We start from the raw sequence: 17379 nt of genomic DNA, 5'->3' as shown, positions 1-17379 counted from the left end.
TTAATTACTAGGGGTATGGAGCCTCCTTAATGCCAAAGTTATAACAGGAGGAAGGGCCTCCAGCTTTAACAGGAAGAGTAGGATATTAATAACATACAGAGAACTATTTAAGAAATAAGAAATCCAAGCCTTAAAGCTGTACCTTCCTGTGACTTCTGAACTTGAAGATGAAAGAATGCACATTGGACCCCTGCACTCTTTTATGTAAAAAGTCTGACTATTTATAAAGCTATAGGACTATCTTTATAAATTAAAATTCACAAGAAGAAAAGTTGATGGTAGCAGTAGGAATAAATCCAAACGTGTTTCAGCAAACATTCATTGCCCCTGAAGCAAAATCACGGTACAGTCTCACATTAGTTGACGTTAAAACGTTGAATTCCGGTTTCTTTTGTTGATCTCGAAAAGTGAGAGCATCATGCACTGAATTCTCATCATGATGTGAGGGCTCCTCAGTGCCTATGAAGGGGCCAGCTTGACACTGAAAGTGGTACCTGAGGAAAGATTTTCTGTATTCTACAGAGAAGGCTGAAATCTTCCGGTATTATAAGGTTTGGGACTCAGCAATGAATTTTGATATTTTTTCATTCCAACATCTACCACAGCAGCCAACATCTTCTTTTTCCTAAGCCGGGTTTCCTCTCCTGGACCATCCCATTATGGGAACAGTCAGGCAGTGATGGCTCTGAGCTGCCATACAGACCCACCTACCTTGGGTGGGTCTAAAGCAATTCTCACCAGCTTCCCTTAGCTAACACCTGTGCATTACTGAGAGCCTGCCCCGTGGCTTATCTCCAGGTCTGCAGTGTCACAGAGAGAAAATCCTCTATAAAACCTCAGAAGATCACATCTTCGTGTGGCCAACAGTCTGAGGCCTCATAAGACAGTTGCCAGCCGGCTTCAGTGATGGGTAAATGTATTTCCAGCTTGCCACTGCCCTAACGTAATTTGGCTGTGCTCTGAACCGTTCTGTGAAGTTTAACTACTAGTCTCAGTTCAAGGTCACAGGCAACTACTTTTTTGTTGCTGTTTTTCATAACAGCTCTCCGGTTTTGTAGTCACTTCCAGGATCCTAGGATCAGCTCTGGGCAACCCAATCGGGAATCCTGCATTACCACTGCTGGCCACAAGAGGTCCCGGACCTCCAGGTGTCAGCACTGAGGGCTGGAAAGTAGTCCCAGCTTGTCAGTGACAGTGACTTTCTGTGGGCGGAGCAGGTGCCTTGAGTGGCCCGCCCACGGAGAGAGCTGCTGAGCTTTGTCGTTGGCCCTGGTCAACAACCGTTTGACACTGTGAGAGCAGTGATAACCCATGTGCGATCACTGCGCTTTGTGTTATTACTGCAAACAACAGAGTGTGGCCCCAGGGACCCAGCCCCTTTCCGTGCAGCCTGGGTTCTAGTCCCAGCTTTATTCCCACTACCCACTAACTTGGACACACCCCATCTCCTCTGAGACTCAGTTTTCTCATTTCCCAAGGGAAGGAGTTGGAATAAAATCTTGTTCCCTACAACCTTGTCAGCAAAGCAAGCACCCGAAATAACCCTTACATCAGGGGTATCTGAGTCAACTTTGCTATTCAGCACCAACTGCCAGCTTACTGAAGTTGTATGTCCTTCTGCCAGATTGTCATCTCCCTGGAAGCAAAAGGAGTGAAATCGGAATTCTGTGCCGCAGAATCTTTTAACATCAGAGTCAGAGAAGCACTCAAAGAGCTTGCTACTACAAGGGTTCTCAAACTTCTGTTAGCCTGGAGCCCTTTGTTGAAACAAACTCTGACATGGAAGTCCAAACAGAAAACAATTGGACACACTCTGGTTAGAAACCAGAGCCCAGAGAGAGGAAGCCAGCTGTCCTGGGTCTCTCAGCCACAGAGTGGCAGAGTTGTCCCCCTTCCTGGGCGCATTCTCCAGGAATGACACTGAGCATGCGTCTTCCCGAGATGTGTGGGAACTCAGAATCATAAGAAACAGCTACGTGTGGGACACTAGGATTCGAACCCAGGGCTTTGCAATTGCAAAGTGCATATACTGACCTTCCTGAGGGATGGAAGTTGAATCATCATTCATTCATTCATTCATTCATTCATTCATTCAAATCTCTGTTGAGTCCCAAGTGCACCCCAGGCATTGTTCTGGTCCCATACATCTGTGAATGAGGCACCTGTCCTCAGTGAACCTAGATGTGAGAGGAGGAGGCAGATATAAACAAGTGACACCTGACAGGAAGAAAAATACAGCGGAGTACAGGGATAGAGAGTGACAGAGTGAGGGGGTGCATGGCACCTCTTGTTGGTCAGTAGCGATGCTTCTCAGAGTGGTTTGCACGCCCACTTGTGAACCATTGGCTTCTAGTCTGCAACAAGATCAAGGAAATGCTTCTTCCGTGCTCTGTGCTTACGGGACAAACAGTCCATGGACCACGCTTTGAACAATGCTGGCCTGCAATATTTCTGAACCATTAGGTCAGTGTTGTGTATTGGTTCATTAGGATTTTTAATCCACTTGTTTATGATGAGTGAAGTTGTTTGTTTGCATTGGGGAGCCCATGTGTCATGTGGGAGACCCGGTGGGGTCTCAGCTCCTGCTCCCCCCATAAGAACGCAGGATATGGTGAGGCCAAAAAGGAACACCCACGGAGCCATAGGTAGGGGAGTCATACCACTATATTCTCGCTGGCGGCTGGGTTGGAGACACAGGAAGCAGGAGCCACACAATTCGCAACCCTCACTGCGCAGCTTGCTAGCTCAGCCACCATCTTCTTGCTAGCCCCCATTTTTTCTAGCAATCTCTGCTTGCCAGCCACAGCAGTTATATTAGTGGCCAATGGCTCACTGGTTACAGCTGACAGCCAACTAGCCACAGCTGATGGCCATGCAATCACAGTTGATGGCCATTTCCTACCTGAGCCAACACCTTTCTATGTGAGGCCGAGAGCCTGGAAACTGCTTTCTGGGTCTCTGTCCCCACACCATGTCAGGACGATGACATCAAAATTGTGCTGCTGAGTCCTTGTCAATAGTGAACATGTGGAAGAGCAGCTCTGATGTACTAGACCTTTAAACTTTAAATGCCAAGAGTTTGTGAGGCCTAAAGTTTCCAGGCAGGAATTCCCGCCCGTTCTCAGGAATTTTTTTTTTGCTTTCCCGTTCCCGAATCCCGAGATATAAACTGTTTTTTGTTTTCCACAATGAATCGTTTCCACTAAGTGACAGCCAATATACCAACCACCTGTGTTCAGGGAGCCGATTTTCCCGATTTCCCGGCCAAATTTTCTCGGGATTTGGGAACCGGAAAGTGGAAAAAATTCCTGAGAATGGGCGGGAATTCCCGCCTGGAAACCCTAAGAGTGTTAGGTCTGGGCAGGGCCACTCTGCTGATCTAACAGCTCTCCAAAGACCTTGGGACATTAGCTCCAGCTGGGTGGCAAGGCTCCTCTTTGCTGGCCGTGGGGAAAACCGTGCAAAAGCCCCGTGAGAGACCACCTTGCCCGCCAACACCAGCACCGTCGTTCCTCCAGCGTCTTGGTCTAGCTCCAAGGGACAGCCAACGAGTGCTGGCAGCTCGGTTTCTAAGCCGACTCTTCTGAGAACCGGTTCACGGAAAGGTCCACCTCAACTCAGTTTGGACTTTCTTTCATCTCCCCTTTGCCTGGAACAATTGAGTCATTAATCTGTTACTGGTTTGCAGTATCTTATTTCTCTATTAGTTTATGAAGAGACATTATCCTGTATACTATTGGCTTGTGAAATAGTGTTATAAACTATAACCCCTGCAGTGAACCCATGTTAAATAAATTATTGGCAAAGACCATCTCAGTCTGAGCATAATTTTGCTGCAGTCAGTGCAGCCGATGAGTGTACGCCCTGTCCTGGGGCCCATTCACCCCCATCTCTTCATTCCCCCCGTCCTGCCATACTGCACAGGCCCAGGGAATTGTATGTATGTTTGCATGTGTGCATGAGCATGTGTGTGCACATGTGTATGCATGAGAGTGTGTGTTTGCACACGTGTGTGCATGAACATGTGGTGTGTGTGTGTGTGTGTGTGTGACATCCATCTCCTCCACCACTGTGGGAGTCCCTCCCGGGACTGACGGCCTTCTCCGGATCTCTCCCCAGATTGCCAAGGGATCATTGAGGACGCTGTCCTGCTGGGCGCGCCCGTGGAAGGAGAAGCCAAGCACTGGGAGCCTTTCCGGAAGGTGGTGTCCGGGAGGATCATCAATGGCTACTGCAGGTCTGTCCCAACCCCGGACCAGCGGGGCGGTGGCCCTTACTGAGCAGCTAGTGTGCTGGGGACACAGAGGTTTGAGGCCTGGCACCTGCCCAGGAAGCGCAGGGCACTGGCCTGTTGCTGTTCTGACTTGGCAAGCCTCCGTCCCCATAGGAGGAAGCTCTCGGAAAGGGTCTCCCTGTGTCAGGGATGGCAGGAGAGGCTGGGCCGGGTACCGTGATCCGGGGGAAGGGGGACATGGGTGAGAGGGGCACAGACTGAAAAACAAAGGTTAGGCCTCAAATGGAGGTCTTTAAACGCCGACTAGGCGCTCATATGTCTTATTTGGCAGCACGGAAGGTGGGTCTGAACTGAGCCCTCAGAGCACGGTTTCAGGGTGGGGCAGGGAGGTAGAACAGGAAGCTGGCAGTGATGGGGGAGCCAGTACCCACACCAGGCTATGGACCTCCAGCAAGAGGTGGGGCCCCTGCCACACGTGACAGCTGTGGGTTAGAAAGGAGGCAGCCCTGGCTTAGGGTTTGAGAGGAGGACGCGAGGGGTTTCAGCCAAGGCGGTGCCCGAGACTTTGGGGAAGAAAAGCGATGAAGTCCACCTCTGAGACCTCAGGAGATCGGCCTGAGAAGGTGCCCGGGGCCCATCACCCTCCAAAGGAAGCAAAGGATGGGGCGACAGTGTTTAAAAGCTCACGAATTGGAATTGCACAGCCCTGGCTCCCTTCACTGGACTCAATTTCCCATCAGTAAAGGAGGAATAATACTGGTGACTCCCTGCAGGATTGCAACGACGATTAGACAATTATAGAGTTGCACAAGGTTCGTACGTGAGACGATGCTACTTAGTATCGTTATTTAGTAGCAGCAGCAGCAGCAGGGGCCACTTGGGATATTCATTCAACAGACTTTCAGGGAGAACCAACCTCAAGCCAGGCCCCTCGCCTGGGCTGCACCAGGGAACAAGCCCCAGCCCCCTGGAGCCTAGCGTCCGGCAGGGGAAATAGTCAGGAAAACAAGCAGCCCCTCAGACAAAAGCTTGTCTGCAACACCAAAATCCGGAAGCTCCAAAACCAAAGGCTTTGCCCCAGGTGTCGTGCAAACTCATTTAGTGACAAACTTGCACTGAGCATGAGAGAGACTCCTAGGCTTTACTTCTTTCTCCCACTGGGGTTGTGAGCTGAGTGATGTAGGGTCACCACCCCAAACCTCACAGGGGTGGTATGTGAAACACGGGGTACAAGCCAGATTACCTTCCCAAAATCTGAAACATTACTCTGAATTCTAAAATCAATAGGCCTCTGAGGATTTGGGATAAGGGACCTGTCGTGGGGGGCATCCGGCGGGGTCTCTGCTCCCGCTCCCCACATAAGAACGCAGGATATGGTGAGGCCAAAAAGGAACACCACAGAGCCATAAGTAGGGGAGTCATATCACTATATTCTCGCTGGCAGCATCCACCTCTCTGCAATCCGCTCTTGCTAGCTCAGCCACCATCTTCTTGCTAGCCCCCATTTTTTTTGCTAGCATAGCCACAGCAGTTATATTAGTGGCCAGTGGCTCACTGGTTACAGCTGATGGCCAACTAGCCACAGCTGATGGCCATCCAATCACAGTTGATGGCCATTTACTACCTGAGCCAATACCTTTCTATGTGAGGCCGAGAGCCTGGAAACTGCTTTCTGGGGCTCTGTCCCCACAGGACCCATATTTGGGGGTCACTGCCACAAAAGCACAACTGCTGACCACGTCACCAGAGAAGGTGATATTCCAAGCTAAGATCCAACAGACAAGTTTGAGGTTTAAGAAGCACTTGGGTTGGGTGACTAGTTGTTCATGACTGGCTCCATTAACACAACTTTAAAAAGAACAATTAAAAAAAAATAAGGAGGTAGGACTTGTTGGCGAAGTGGCTGATTCACTAGGTTATGAGCAAGAAGTTTCCAGAAGGTGACTGGAAATGCAGCACTAGAGCTCAGAGGAATTAGAGCTGCAGTGAGGGCCAGTGGGATCGTCAGCTTCAACTGAAGCCAGACAAAAAGGCAAAATGTAGAAAAACAGGATATGCTGGATTCCTGATTCTAAGGAATGTATTTCAGGGTGAGAGGAGGAGGAGGAAGAGACTCCAGCCTGAGATTAGGGGCGACTCAGAATCATCCAACATACCGTGCCCGAGACCTTCTGCAGAGCATGGAAATGCAAAGATGAACGTGATGAGAGGCACTCACATCTAGCGGAAATAGACAATTATTTTTAAAAACCTAAAAATGCAATAATGCAGCAATGGGGGACTGGGGAGGATATAATAAGTATTCGACTCTTACCGCCCGTCAGATCCTGTGTGGGGACAGAGCCCCAGAGAGCAGTTTCCAGGCTCTCTGCCTCACGTGGAAAGGTGCTCACTTGGGTAGTAAATGGCCATCAACTGTGATTGGATGGCCATCAGCTGTGGCTAGTTGGCCGTCAGCTGTAACCAGTGAGCCATTGGCCACTAATATAACTGCTGTGGCTTTGCTAGCAGAAAATGGGGGGCTAGCAAGAAGATGGTGGCTGAGCTAGCAAGAGCAGATTGCAGAGAGGCGGATGCCGCCAGCGAGAATATAGTGATATGACTCCCCTACTTATGGCTCCGTGGGTGTTCCTTTTTGCCCTCACCATGTCCTGTGTTCTTATGTGGGGAGTGGGAGCAGAGACCCCGCAGGCCGCCCTGCATGACACCCTGTCTTGGTTGTAATTATCTCCTTTAATCCTCCCCTAAACCCTATGCTGTTAGTATTATCAATCCCATTTTACAAGTGAGGAAACAGGCCCAGAGAGGTTAAGTCAAGAGACCAGTTAACTTTAATTTTTATCTAAGTCCAGCTATCCTAAGTAGGACCCAAAACTGAGTGGAAGAGATTGGGGACGTCCTTATTATCATTTTGATGATTTAGCCCACAGCTGGGTAGCTGTGTAGCTCAGAGCTAAAGTTTTTAGCCATGGTTGGAGGGCATTAAGCGAGACACAGGAATTCAGCCAATCACTTTGTCTCTATCACTCATTCTCTAAGCTGAGTTCTTAGAATCAGGATATGGTGACAGAAAAAAAAAGAACAAAGAAACAAAAGACACAGCCACAATATATAAAGAGCTCACGAAAATCAATAAGAAAAAATATAATAAGAAAATGGCCAAAGGGTATCTGCACATAAACTCACAGAATAAATACAAACACTCAGTAAACTTCTGAAAAGAAGCCCAACCTCATCATTAATGAAATAAATGCAGATTAAAATCAGTAAGATACTATTTATCACCCATGAGATTATCAAACATTTGAAAGTAAATAACATTCAGTGTTAGTGAAGATGTGAAGAAATGAGCACTGTCATTCATACACTGTTGGTGGCAGTTGAATTTCATAAATCCTGTTTGGAGAACAATTGGCAATATCTATCAAAATTTTTAATGTGCCAGTTTTCTGACCCCACAGATTTTGACTCCTAATATCCTGATATACTAGATATTCACACACATACACAGAGAAGGCTGTACAAAGGAAATAGCTGCAATTTCATTTAAAATTAAAAATTTAAAACAACCTAAATGACCATAGATAGGGGACTAGTTAAGGGAGGGAAAAGCAAGTGCAACAGTACATACTGTGATCCCATTTATGAGGGAAAAAAATGTCTGCACATGCATATATGTACGTCTATGTCTGTCAATGCACAGGAAGGTCCAGAGGACATAAGAAACTGATAACATTGGCCACTCCTAAGGAATGGACAGGCACTGGAAGTAGGGCGTGTCCTACTTTAATTTGATGGGGGTTTTTTAAGTAAGGATAGTTTTAAAGCCATAAAAGAAAAAGAATGAACCAACCTTTGATGTCGGGCAGTCCTTGGTTAAAATCTTGGCTCCACCATTTACCTATTGCATAGCTTGGGACAAACAACTCTGGATCTCAGTATTCCCACCTGTAAAATGGGAATAAAACTCCCTCTTCCCCAGGGGTTCTAGGAAAATTAAAATGAGATCATGTAGGAAACGGGGTGGCACTTAGTAGGTGCCCAAAAAGTGACAGCAGTTATAATTACTACTACTGGGTACATTCACATAACACATGATTTTTTTGGTGCTTTTCATAAACAGCAAAGGAAAGAATTTAAATTGCATGTGTGCAATATTAAAGCAGCAAAATCTTATTAAACCCATCTGTTCTGCTGAGAACCTGAGGCTAATACGCTTGCTTTTCAACTATTTTGTGAGATCCTGGGCTATCTCTCTAGAAAGAGGAAGGAGGAAAAGGAGGAAGAAAAAGGAGAGAAAAGGGAAGGAACAGAACAGGCCAAACAATAACTGTAGTTTCTTGGTTAAAATAGACACCAACCAGCCATTTATATTCTTGGTTCCTGAAGGCATTTTAGTTACTATGAACCTACTTAAACGTGGAGTGTGAGGGTGGGGAGAGCTTCAGGCCAACACCGCCAAACTATATGCACTTATACATTTATAATGTGCATTAATACAACTCTTTGCAAATCCCTTCACTCACTTGGGCTTTCACAAGCCCCCGGAAGCTAGCCGTGGCCAGTGGTACTGCTCCCTACTGTACAGTGAGGAGACTGGAGCTCAGAGAGGGTCAAGTGCCTGACCAAGGTCACGCAGCAGAGCCAGGATGTGAACTCAGGCAGGCCTGTCTTACTCCACAATGAGATTGTTTCATTCTGAGCCCCATCCGTGTGGGGAGGGGATGATGGTGGAAGGAGGAGCAGGAAAGTCCCCTGCCCACAAGTGGCTCCAGGTCTGTGAGGAGCCGAGGCTCGCCCTTCAACAGGCCACGTGATTGCAAATCAAGGTTCCAGTTGTGTGATTCGTGTATCAGCGTTGTCTCCAGGGCCGCGGAAGCTCGGCTTGCTGGGCCCCACCCCAGGGAGTTCCGGAGGCAGCTCAGGATACAGTTCTAAGGCACAGTCCTGCTCCCAAGGAGCTCTGTCATGCGGGGGGGCCTGCGGGGTCTCTGCTCCCGCTCCCCATACAAGAACGCAGGATATGGTGAGGCCAAAAAGGAACACCCACGGAGCCATAGATGGGGGAGTCATACCACGATATTCTCTCTGGCGGCACTATACTCTCACTGGAGGCTGGATCCACACTGTCCGCAACCAGCCATCCTAACTGCAATCTGCGCTTGCCAGCCCAGCCACCATCTTCTTGCTAGCCCCCATTTTCTTCTCTTCTCTTCTTCTCTCTTCATAGCCACAGCAGTTATATTAGTGGCCAATGGCTCACTGGTTACAGCTGACGGCCAACTAGCCACAGCTGATGGCCATGCAATCACAGTTGGCCATTTACTACCTGAGCCAGCACCTGTCTATGTGAGGCCGAGAGCCTGGAAACTACTCTCTGGGGCTCCGCCCCCACACTCCACCCCTACAGGCTCTCGCCTCACAATTTACGCGACAAGCGTCTTCCGCGAGGGGACCTGTGCGAGGAGCCTGGGGGTGAATGCAATATCCTGGACACAGCCAGGCTCTCTGGGCACAGCCAGGGTTTCTCAGGGCACCACCAGTGCTTCTGGGCACGGCCAGACTTCCTGGACTTCTTAGGGTACCACCTGTCTTCCCGGACACAGCCAGGGTTTCTCAGGGCACCACCAGTACTCCTGGGCACTGCCAGACTTCCTGGACTTCTTAGGGTACCACCTGTCTTCCCGGACACAGCCAGGGTTTCTCAGGGCACCACCAGTACTCCTGGGCACTGCCAGACTTCCTGGACTTCTTAGGGTACCACCTGTCTTCCCGGACACAGCCAGGGTTTCTCAGGGCACCACCAGTACTCCTGGGCACAGCCAGACTTCCTGGACTTCTTAGGGTACCACCTGTCTTCCCGGACACAGCCAGGGTTTCTCAGGGCACCACCAGTACTCCTGGGCACTGCCAGACTTCCTGGACTTCTTAGGGTACCACCTGTCTTCCCGGACACAGCCAGGGTTTCTCAGGGCACCACCAGTACTCCTGGGCACAGCCAGACTTCCTGGACTTCTTAGGGTACCACTAGTTTCCCCGGGCACAGCTAGGATTTCTCAGGGCACTCCCACTTTCTCTGGGAACAGCCACACTTCCTGGACACAGCCAGGCCTCTCAGGGCACTGCCACTCTCTCTGGGAACAGCCCGACTTCCTGGGCACAGCCAGGGTATATTCAGGGCTCAGCCAGACTTCCTGGACTCAGCCAGGGCTCTCAGGGCACTGCCACTCTCTCTGTGCCTCTCAGGGTACCCTGCTGGAACAACAGCGACTCACAATCAAGGTGCTTACATATTCTCAATGGCGGCCAGTCAAGAGACAAAAGCAAATATCCCCCAGTTCCACTAACAACAGTTCCCAAACAAACAGTCAAGCGGTCCATCACTGCCACTTTCTCTGGGAACAGCCACACTTCCTGGACACAGCCAGGGCTTTCAGGGCACTGCCACTCTCTGTGGGCACAGCCACACTTCCTGGACACAGCCAGGGCTCTCAGGGCACTGCCACTCTCTCTGGGAACAGCCCGACTTCCTGGGCACAGCCAGGGTACCTTCAGGGCTCAGCCAGACTTCCTGGACTCAGCCAGGGCTCTCAGGGCACTGCCACTCTCTCTGGGAACAGCCCGACTTCCTGGGCACAGCCAGGGTACCTTCAGGGCTCAGCCAGACTTCCTGGACTCAGCCAGGGCTCTCAGGGCACTGCCACTCTCTGTGGGCACAGCCACACTTCCTGGACACAGCCAGGGCTCTCAGGGCACTGCCACTCTCTGTGGGCACAGCCACACTTCCTGGACTCAGCCAGGGCTCTCAGGGCACTGCCACTCTCTCTGTGCCTCTCAGGGTACCCTGCTGGAACAACAGCGACTCACAATCAAGGTGCTTACATATTCTCAATGGCGGCCAGTCAAGAGACAAAAGCAAATATCCCCCAGTTCCACTAACAACAGTTCCCAAACAAACAGTCAAGCAGTCCATTAAATTAGGGATGGAAGGCAATTCCCCATAGTCCATAGTCATTCACCAGGGCTGTCCTGGGGGTGAGGGACGACCTTGACCTCACCCTCATCTCCCACGGAAGACTCAGCAAGCGTTACCTCCTGGGACTACAAGTCCCGCATCCGGGCTGCCTGAGCAGGAACTTCCCCGGCCCACAGGGCTGCAACGACCTTCGCTCCCTCCGGCCTGTGCTGGTTGGGGAACCGTCCACATCTTTCCACCTCTCCACGGGGCTCCATCTCTCCAGCAGCTGCATGGCTTTTCCTGTGCTGGTGGGAGAACCGTCCACGTCCTCCCACCCCTCCACGGGGGTCCAGCTCTCCGGCAGCTGCTCCTCCTGGTCTTCCTGAGACTGAGTGTTCATAGACACAAACTGCTCCACCGTCCTTCGGAGAGCTTTGGCCGGCACCATACCCTGCTCGCTGCGCCATTTGTCGTGCTGAAGACCCTGCTCGCTGCGCCATGTGTCGTGCGGGGAGGCCTGCGGGGTCTCTGCTCCCGCTCCCCATACAAGAACGCAGGATATGGTGAGGCCAAAAGGAACACACAAGGAGCCATAGATAGGGGAGTCATACTTAGTATATTCTCGCCGGCGGCACTATACTCTCACTGGAGGCTGGATCCACACTGTCCGCAACCAGCCATCCTAACTGCAATCTGCGCTTGCCAGCCCAGCCACCATCTTCTTGCTAGCCCCCATTTTCTTCTCTTCTCTTCTTCTCTCTTCATAGCCACAGCAGTTATATTAGTGGCCAATGGCTCACTGGTTACAGCTGACGGCCAACTAGCCACAGCTGATGGCCATGCAATCACAGTTGGCCATTTACTACCTGAGCCAGCACCTGTCTATGTGAGGCCGAGAGCCTGGAAACTACTCTCTGGGGCTCCGCCCCCACAAGCTCTCTGCCTAGAAAAGGAAAAAGCCCCAGGAATGGACACACAGAGGACATGTGACGAGCGTCACCAAAGGCGCATGTAACAGGCACACGAGGCTGTGAAGGAGTAACGTCGGGTGGAGAGGCTTGGACACTCCCTGGGGCAGCTGACGTTCCAGCCGAATGTTGAGAGGGTGGGTAGGAGCCCATCAGAGAGTGGAAGACGAGGCCGAGCAGAAGAGGCCACCTGCACACGAAGGCCCAGAGCAGGAAGTGGGGTCGTACCCGCTGCTTCCTGAGTGCTCGCATAGGAGCACTGCACACAGTGTGGAATCTCAGCATCTCAGCACACGCTCCCGCCCACCCTGAGAGGTAAGCTAGTGAGGAGACAGGTTCAGCGGGGTCAAGCGACTTGCCCAGGGTCACACTAGAAATTGACAAGGCGGCACTTGAAGCTGACTCTGCCTGGTGCAGAGCGTGGGCTCATGGCCCGATCCAGGCGAGAGACAGAGGAAGGGTCTTGAATGCCAGTGTGGTTTGCCCAGCAGTTTAGAGGACACAGGACCTTCTAATGTATGTTTCTGTTCTGTCCCTAAATATGTATAAACGAGTACAATGAGCATTTTAAGTAGAGTATTGTCATAATTAAATGATTTAGAAAAACGGTGCTAATTTTGCTTGTTCACAATTATCTGTATCAGAAACCTTTAGGGATCTCTCTCAAAACCAGTATTCGACGCACATAACTCTATAATTAGTTCAGTAAAACAACTTGAGTTAATCTCTCTTCTTCTCCCCTTGGCCATCCATTCTTAGAGACAGTGCCTCTTGGGCCCTCGATATTAAGACGATTATTGGGACTTGCAAGCATGGCTCTCTGGAGAGAGTTAAGGAATTTTCTAGAAGAGAAAGCCTGTAGGCAGTGGGGAGTCATGGCCTTCTAAGAGGCGGGGGCCATGGTCAGATGAGCGGGTAAGGAAGGCCGTGGTGGCTGGAGGAAGGTGAGGCCAGGGCAGGGAGAGTGGGGAGGCAGCCGTTGCATCTGTCCATGGGGGGTGAAGGGGCTTCCTGATCTCAAGGCTGGAGCAGAAGGGCTGGGCCTGGGGTGGGGGGGAGGTAAGAATCAGCAAGATTTTGTGGCAAGTTGGCCACAGAGGAGGGGGTGCCTAAGACATTGCTCTGCTGGTTTCTGGTGCTTGAGGGACGGGTGATGGTAATGGAGGAACTCAGTTTGGGGCACAGCACAAAGGTCTGTAGAAGATCCCTCAACTCTGGGCCCCAGTTCTCCTCGGGCTTTCAGGGGTGTTGGCACACAGGTCAGAGACCACAGAGGGAACCTGAACCGGCCACCACATCCTGGGCCCCAGAGAGCCTGGGGGACTTGCCTGGGGCCACACAGCTGGTCTCCCAGGCAGGGCCGGGGCCTCCTGACGCTCAGCCATTCTCCCTCTACCCTGCAGCGAGGGAGGACCACAGAAATAATGGGCTTTCAAGTTGCCAGGCAAACCAGAGTTGGAATTGGTCTAAATAAAAGACAACCAGACGTGCTAAGCTGGACTTCAGTCCTGGAGGCAGAAGGAGCGCAGAAATGTTCACACATACAGAGTTGCTGAGCTGCGAGGCCCTTGGCCAGCCCAGCTTAACCCCAAGACAAATTCAGGAGTTTGAGAGGGAAGGCCGTCTCATAGACCTCCATGGACAGTACTCATTGCACCTGAAGAAACAGGGAGCAGAGGGTCCAGGGTTATTTTCTCTCGATGGTGTAGGGGGTGGGGATGCAGGGATGGGCTTCACAGCACCCATGAAAGTGAAGGAGTGTTCCCAGGGCTGTGACAAGCCTGGGTGACCACCCTCGCCTCCTCCAAGATAGCCAAGGTCAGGGAGACCTGCTGGCTGGGCAAGGTCTCACTCAGAAGACACCACTGCTCCCTCCAGCTCACAGACGGATGAGGGAACTAGACCTAGAGTTCCACCTTCAGGGCATGGCAGGCCCCAGCGCCCCGTGGTTCTCTCCCCCAGGAGGACCCTGCTGCCTGTCTTTCTTTTCCCAGGGAGCCCTGGGCCAGTCCCCGCAGGGAACTCATCCGATCTGAGAGCAGCTCCTGCCCAACACACTGACTTGTCGAGAATGTCATCCAGCTTCCTCATCCTCTCATTCAACAGACATTCGTCTGTTGCTTGCCAGGCACTGTTCTCAGCTCTGAGGACCCAGCAGGGAACAAAGCAGCCTTCAGGGAGCTCGCAGGCCCCGGGCAGCATTCCCAAGTGTCCGCGGTTGCTCCCACCGTCGCTCCACGGTTGCAGTCACGGCCCTGGTTTCCCACAGAAGCACCAGTCCCACCGGCGTCCCCATCCTTGTCCTGGAGCTCCCCTGAGGCTGCTGCTCACCCCCTTCTCTGCCCGCAGGGGGGACTGGCTGCTGAGCTTCGTGTACCGAACGTCCTCGGTGCAGCTCCACGTCGCCGGCCTGCAGCCTGTGCAGCTACAGGACAGGAGGGTGGAGAACGTGGACCTGTCCTCCGTCGTGAGTACTGCCTGTCCCTCCCAAGCGCTGGGTTTCCAGTGGGGCAATTCATTAACCCCAGCTCTGCAAGCCCCACCCATGGACATTAGCCCCAGCTCATTTCACCCCAGAGGAGGGAGGCCATAGAACCTGCTTGGGAAGAGGTAACTCCTATTTACGGCGTCATCCTTAGGCCAGCGCTTTGTCACCACCCCCAACTCTGCCACCCCAGATGACTCATCAGGATAGCCTGTTTCTCCTAGAAGTAGCCAGAGGACACAGGTAGAATGCAGGGGGGTTTCCTAGGACTGTCACTTTGGAAGCATCTGGGCAGTTTTATGTAAAATCCCGATCCCTGGGGGCCCCTGCCCAGGCTTTCTAAATCCGTCTCTAGGAACGGAACCTGCAAGTCTGCAATTAAACATCCTCCCCGAGGATTCCTACACATCGCTGAGTAGGCTGGACGACAGGTGCAGACTGTTCCAAAGAATTCCTTCTGGGAATGGGGTGGAAGGGGCCACCTGAGCAGCCACACAAACCTAATTTGAGTTTCTAGATCCACCTTTCAGGCTGGAAGGAACCTTGCCCACATTCACACACCTGTCATAGGGAGTGAATGCCCATACATGAAGACATGGGCACGTTCAATGCCCAGCTCTGCCCTAAGCCTTTTGCAGACATTGGTATCCCCATTGTACAGATGAGCACACTGAGGCTTTGAGAGGCTAAGGGACTTGCCCAGAGTCACACAGCAGGAACGTGGCAGAGCAGGACGCAAACCCAGGTGTGAAGCAGTGGGCATCACCCCTGTTCAGGTAAACATGAGAAACAGCAGGAGAGGTGCCTGCTAGCAGGGGGGTGAGGGTAACGAGCTACAGTTACATCCACAAGCAGACTCCAGCCCGTGATGCAAGGGGCCCGTGAGAACAAGAACTTTGGTTTCCAAACGTTCTTGGTTGCCATTTATCAAGTGCCAAGTTTCTTCCCGAGTGTAACCCAGTTTCCTCAAGTTCCACATAAGGGGAGTTTGAGCCAGCTGCACCATCCTGCCTAAAAGCAACAAACCAGGCCCCTCCCTGGGTGTCTGAAAATCTCCGTGGGGAGGGCACTCTGGAGGACTAGCTTCTCCCCGGCTGCTTCACCAGCCACCTGTCCCAACGACCCCCCCACTGCACTTTGATGGTGAACGAAGCTGCGTACCTTGACCCCTCCCCTACCACGCTAGGCACAGCTAACACTAGGCTGCTTGTTTATTGAAACTTGACTAGAGGAATTCTAGAACAAAAACTTAAAACCAAAACTTTATCAGGCACGGCTGCTACTGAGCCATGGCCTTGCCCGAGGTCCCCCAGGCTCCTCACTCAACCTGCCACCATGTTGTTGGGTCCAACTCATCTGCACTTATATCTTTGCTCCCCCAAACTCCCAGGACCCTAGCAGACAAGTTCTAACCTGCCAGAGGAATACAAATGGAGCAGCCTGTGCCTTCCTAACTGGGAACTTTGGGGCTGGTGGTGGCCCCAAAACAAGGGGAGTTTCTAGACCCATCCATGCATGAAACTGTTCACTCCTGGTTAAAGAGACAGGCTTCCCAGGACAGACATGAGCTTCTAGCCCCAGAGCCACAGGAAGCCTTTACGACCATCTTTATCCCTGACAGGCTTGCTTCATATGCTGTAAACCTCACGACAGCCCCATGTAGGAGGTAGTAGGCATCCCTGAGACTTGAGAGAATAGACTCACATAGCCAGAGAGTCATAAACCTGGACTCTGAAATCAGGTCTGTGCTGTTACCTCCCTGTGGGAGTGACGTAAGCCAGGTAATAAGACCAGGAAACCGCAGGTAGCAAGACTCAGAGCGATGCCTCCTGACCCGTGTCCAGGGGTCTCTGTCCTATTTGAGGGTCCAGGTACCTTGAAGGGGGACGGGGAGAAATGACTTTGTGCCTCACCACCCCTAGAGTCTCACTCCGCCTGAAGAATCAAACAGGAAAAGGAACAGCTAAAAGTTCCTTTTAACTGAAAATTCCCTTTAAATGCCACAAAGCCATTGCAAGATCCAATTTCCACCCCAGGAAGCCTCTGAATAGGATACACTGGAAAGAGCACAGTCTTTGGCACCACAGAGACCTGGCCTAGAATCCTGGCTTGGCCACTGGTGTACTGGCTGTGTGACCTTGGGTCAATTACTTAACCTCTCTGTGCCTCAATTGCCTCATCTATGAAATGGGAAGAATCGCCTACTTTCCAGGGCAGCCTATGTGTGATGCTTGTGCATAGTAGGCCCTCCTTTAATACTAGTTCCCTCCTCCCTTGTCTCTGCCACCACTTTCAGTTCGTCTGCCTTTTGGACAGCAGCTTCGCAGACTTCTTCCTCCTCGGACTGCCTTCGTGGCAGCTTCCCGGCTCTTGCCTAATAATAGCTCTTTATCACATTAGGAGCACGTCACAAAAAGCAGTGCTTTCCTCTTTTGACTAATTAGAATAATTAGCCTTGCCTTAATGCCATCCTCCTGTTTTCCTCGAAAATTCTTGCTGGAGGAGAGGTTGCTGGCAAAAGAGTTTCCATTATTGCTGTTGGGAGAAGCACTGGCTGCTCTGTACTCGGAGCAGAGACATGCAGGGTCGGGACATGGGCTGTGTCCTTTGTGAATTACCTCAAACATCAGCCACCCGGTCTGAGGTGGCTCCTGATCTCAGGACAAGCCTGAGCCAGGAGTGAGTAAGGGGCTGGCCCTTTCGCAGGTAGGGGCATCTCAATGTGAATAAAGCA

General features: G+C 51.4%; 1 protein-coding gene across 7 annotated transcripts in view; it reads left to right on the top strand.

Annotated features, from left to right (window-relative positions):
• TMCO4 (transmembrane and coiled-coil domains 4) overlaps positions 1-17379 on the top strand; it is a 94418-nt gene that overhangs the window by 71469 nt on the left and 5570 nt on the right. For all 7 annotated transcript variants that reach the window (XR_016018559.1, XM_088790283.1, XM_088790281.1 and 4 more), the window contains 2 exons: positions 4120-4237; positions 14510-14627. Coding sequence is in view for 6 of the 7 variants with exons in the window: in XM_088790283.1 (XP_088646409.1) it covers positions 4120-4237; positions 14510-14627 (236 nt within the window). In the remaining variant the exon portion in view is untranslated. The remainder of the gene's footprint in view (positions 1-4119; positions 4238-14509; positions 14628-17379) is intronic.

Source organism: Rhinolophus sinicus, chromosome 14, assembly GCF_057876585.1.
Source record: "Rhinolophus sinicus isolate RSI-liver-muscle chromosome 14, RSI-T2T, whole genome shotgun sequence".
Classification (NCBI taxonomy): Eukaryota; Metazoa; Chordata; class Mammalia; order Chiroptera; family Rhinolophidae; genus Rhinolophus; species Rhinolophus sinicus.
The sequence above is the reverse complement of the archived record's forward strand: the minus strand, read 5'-3'. Positions and strand labels throughout refer to the sequence as shown.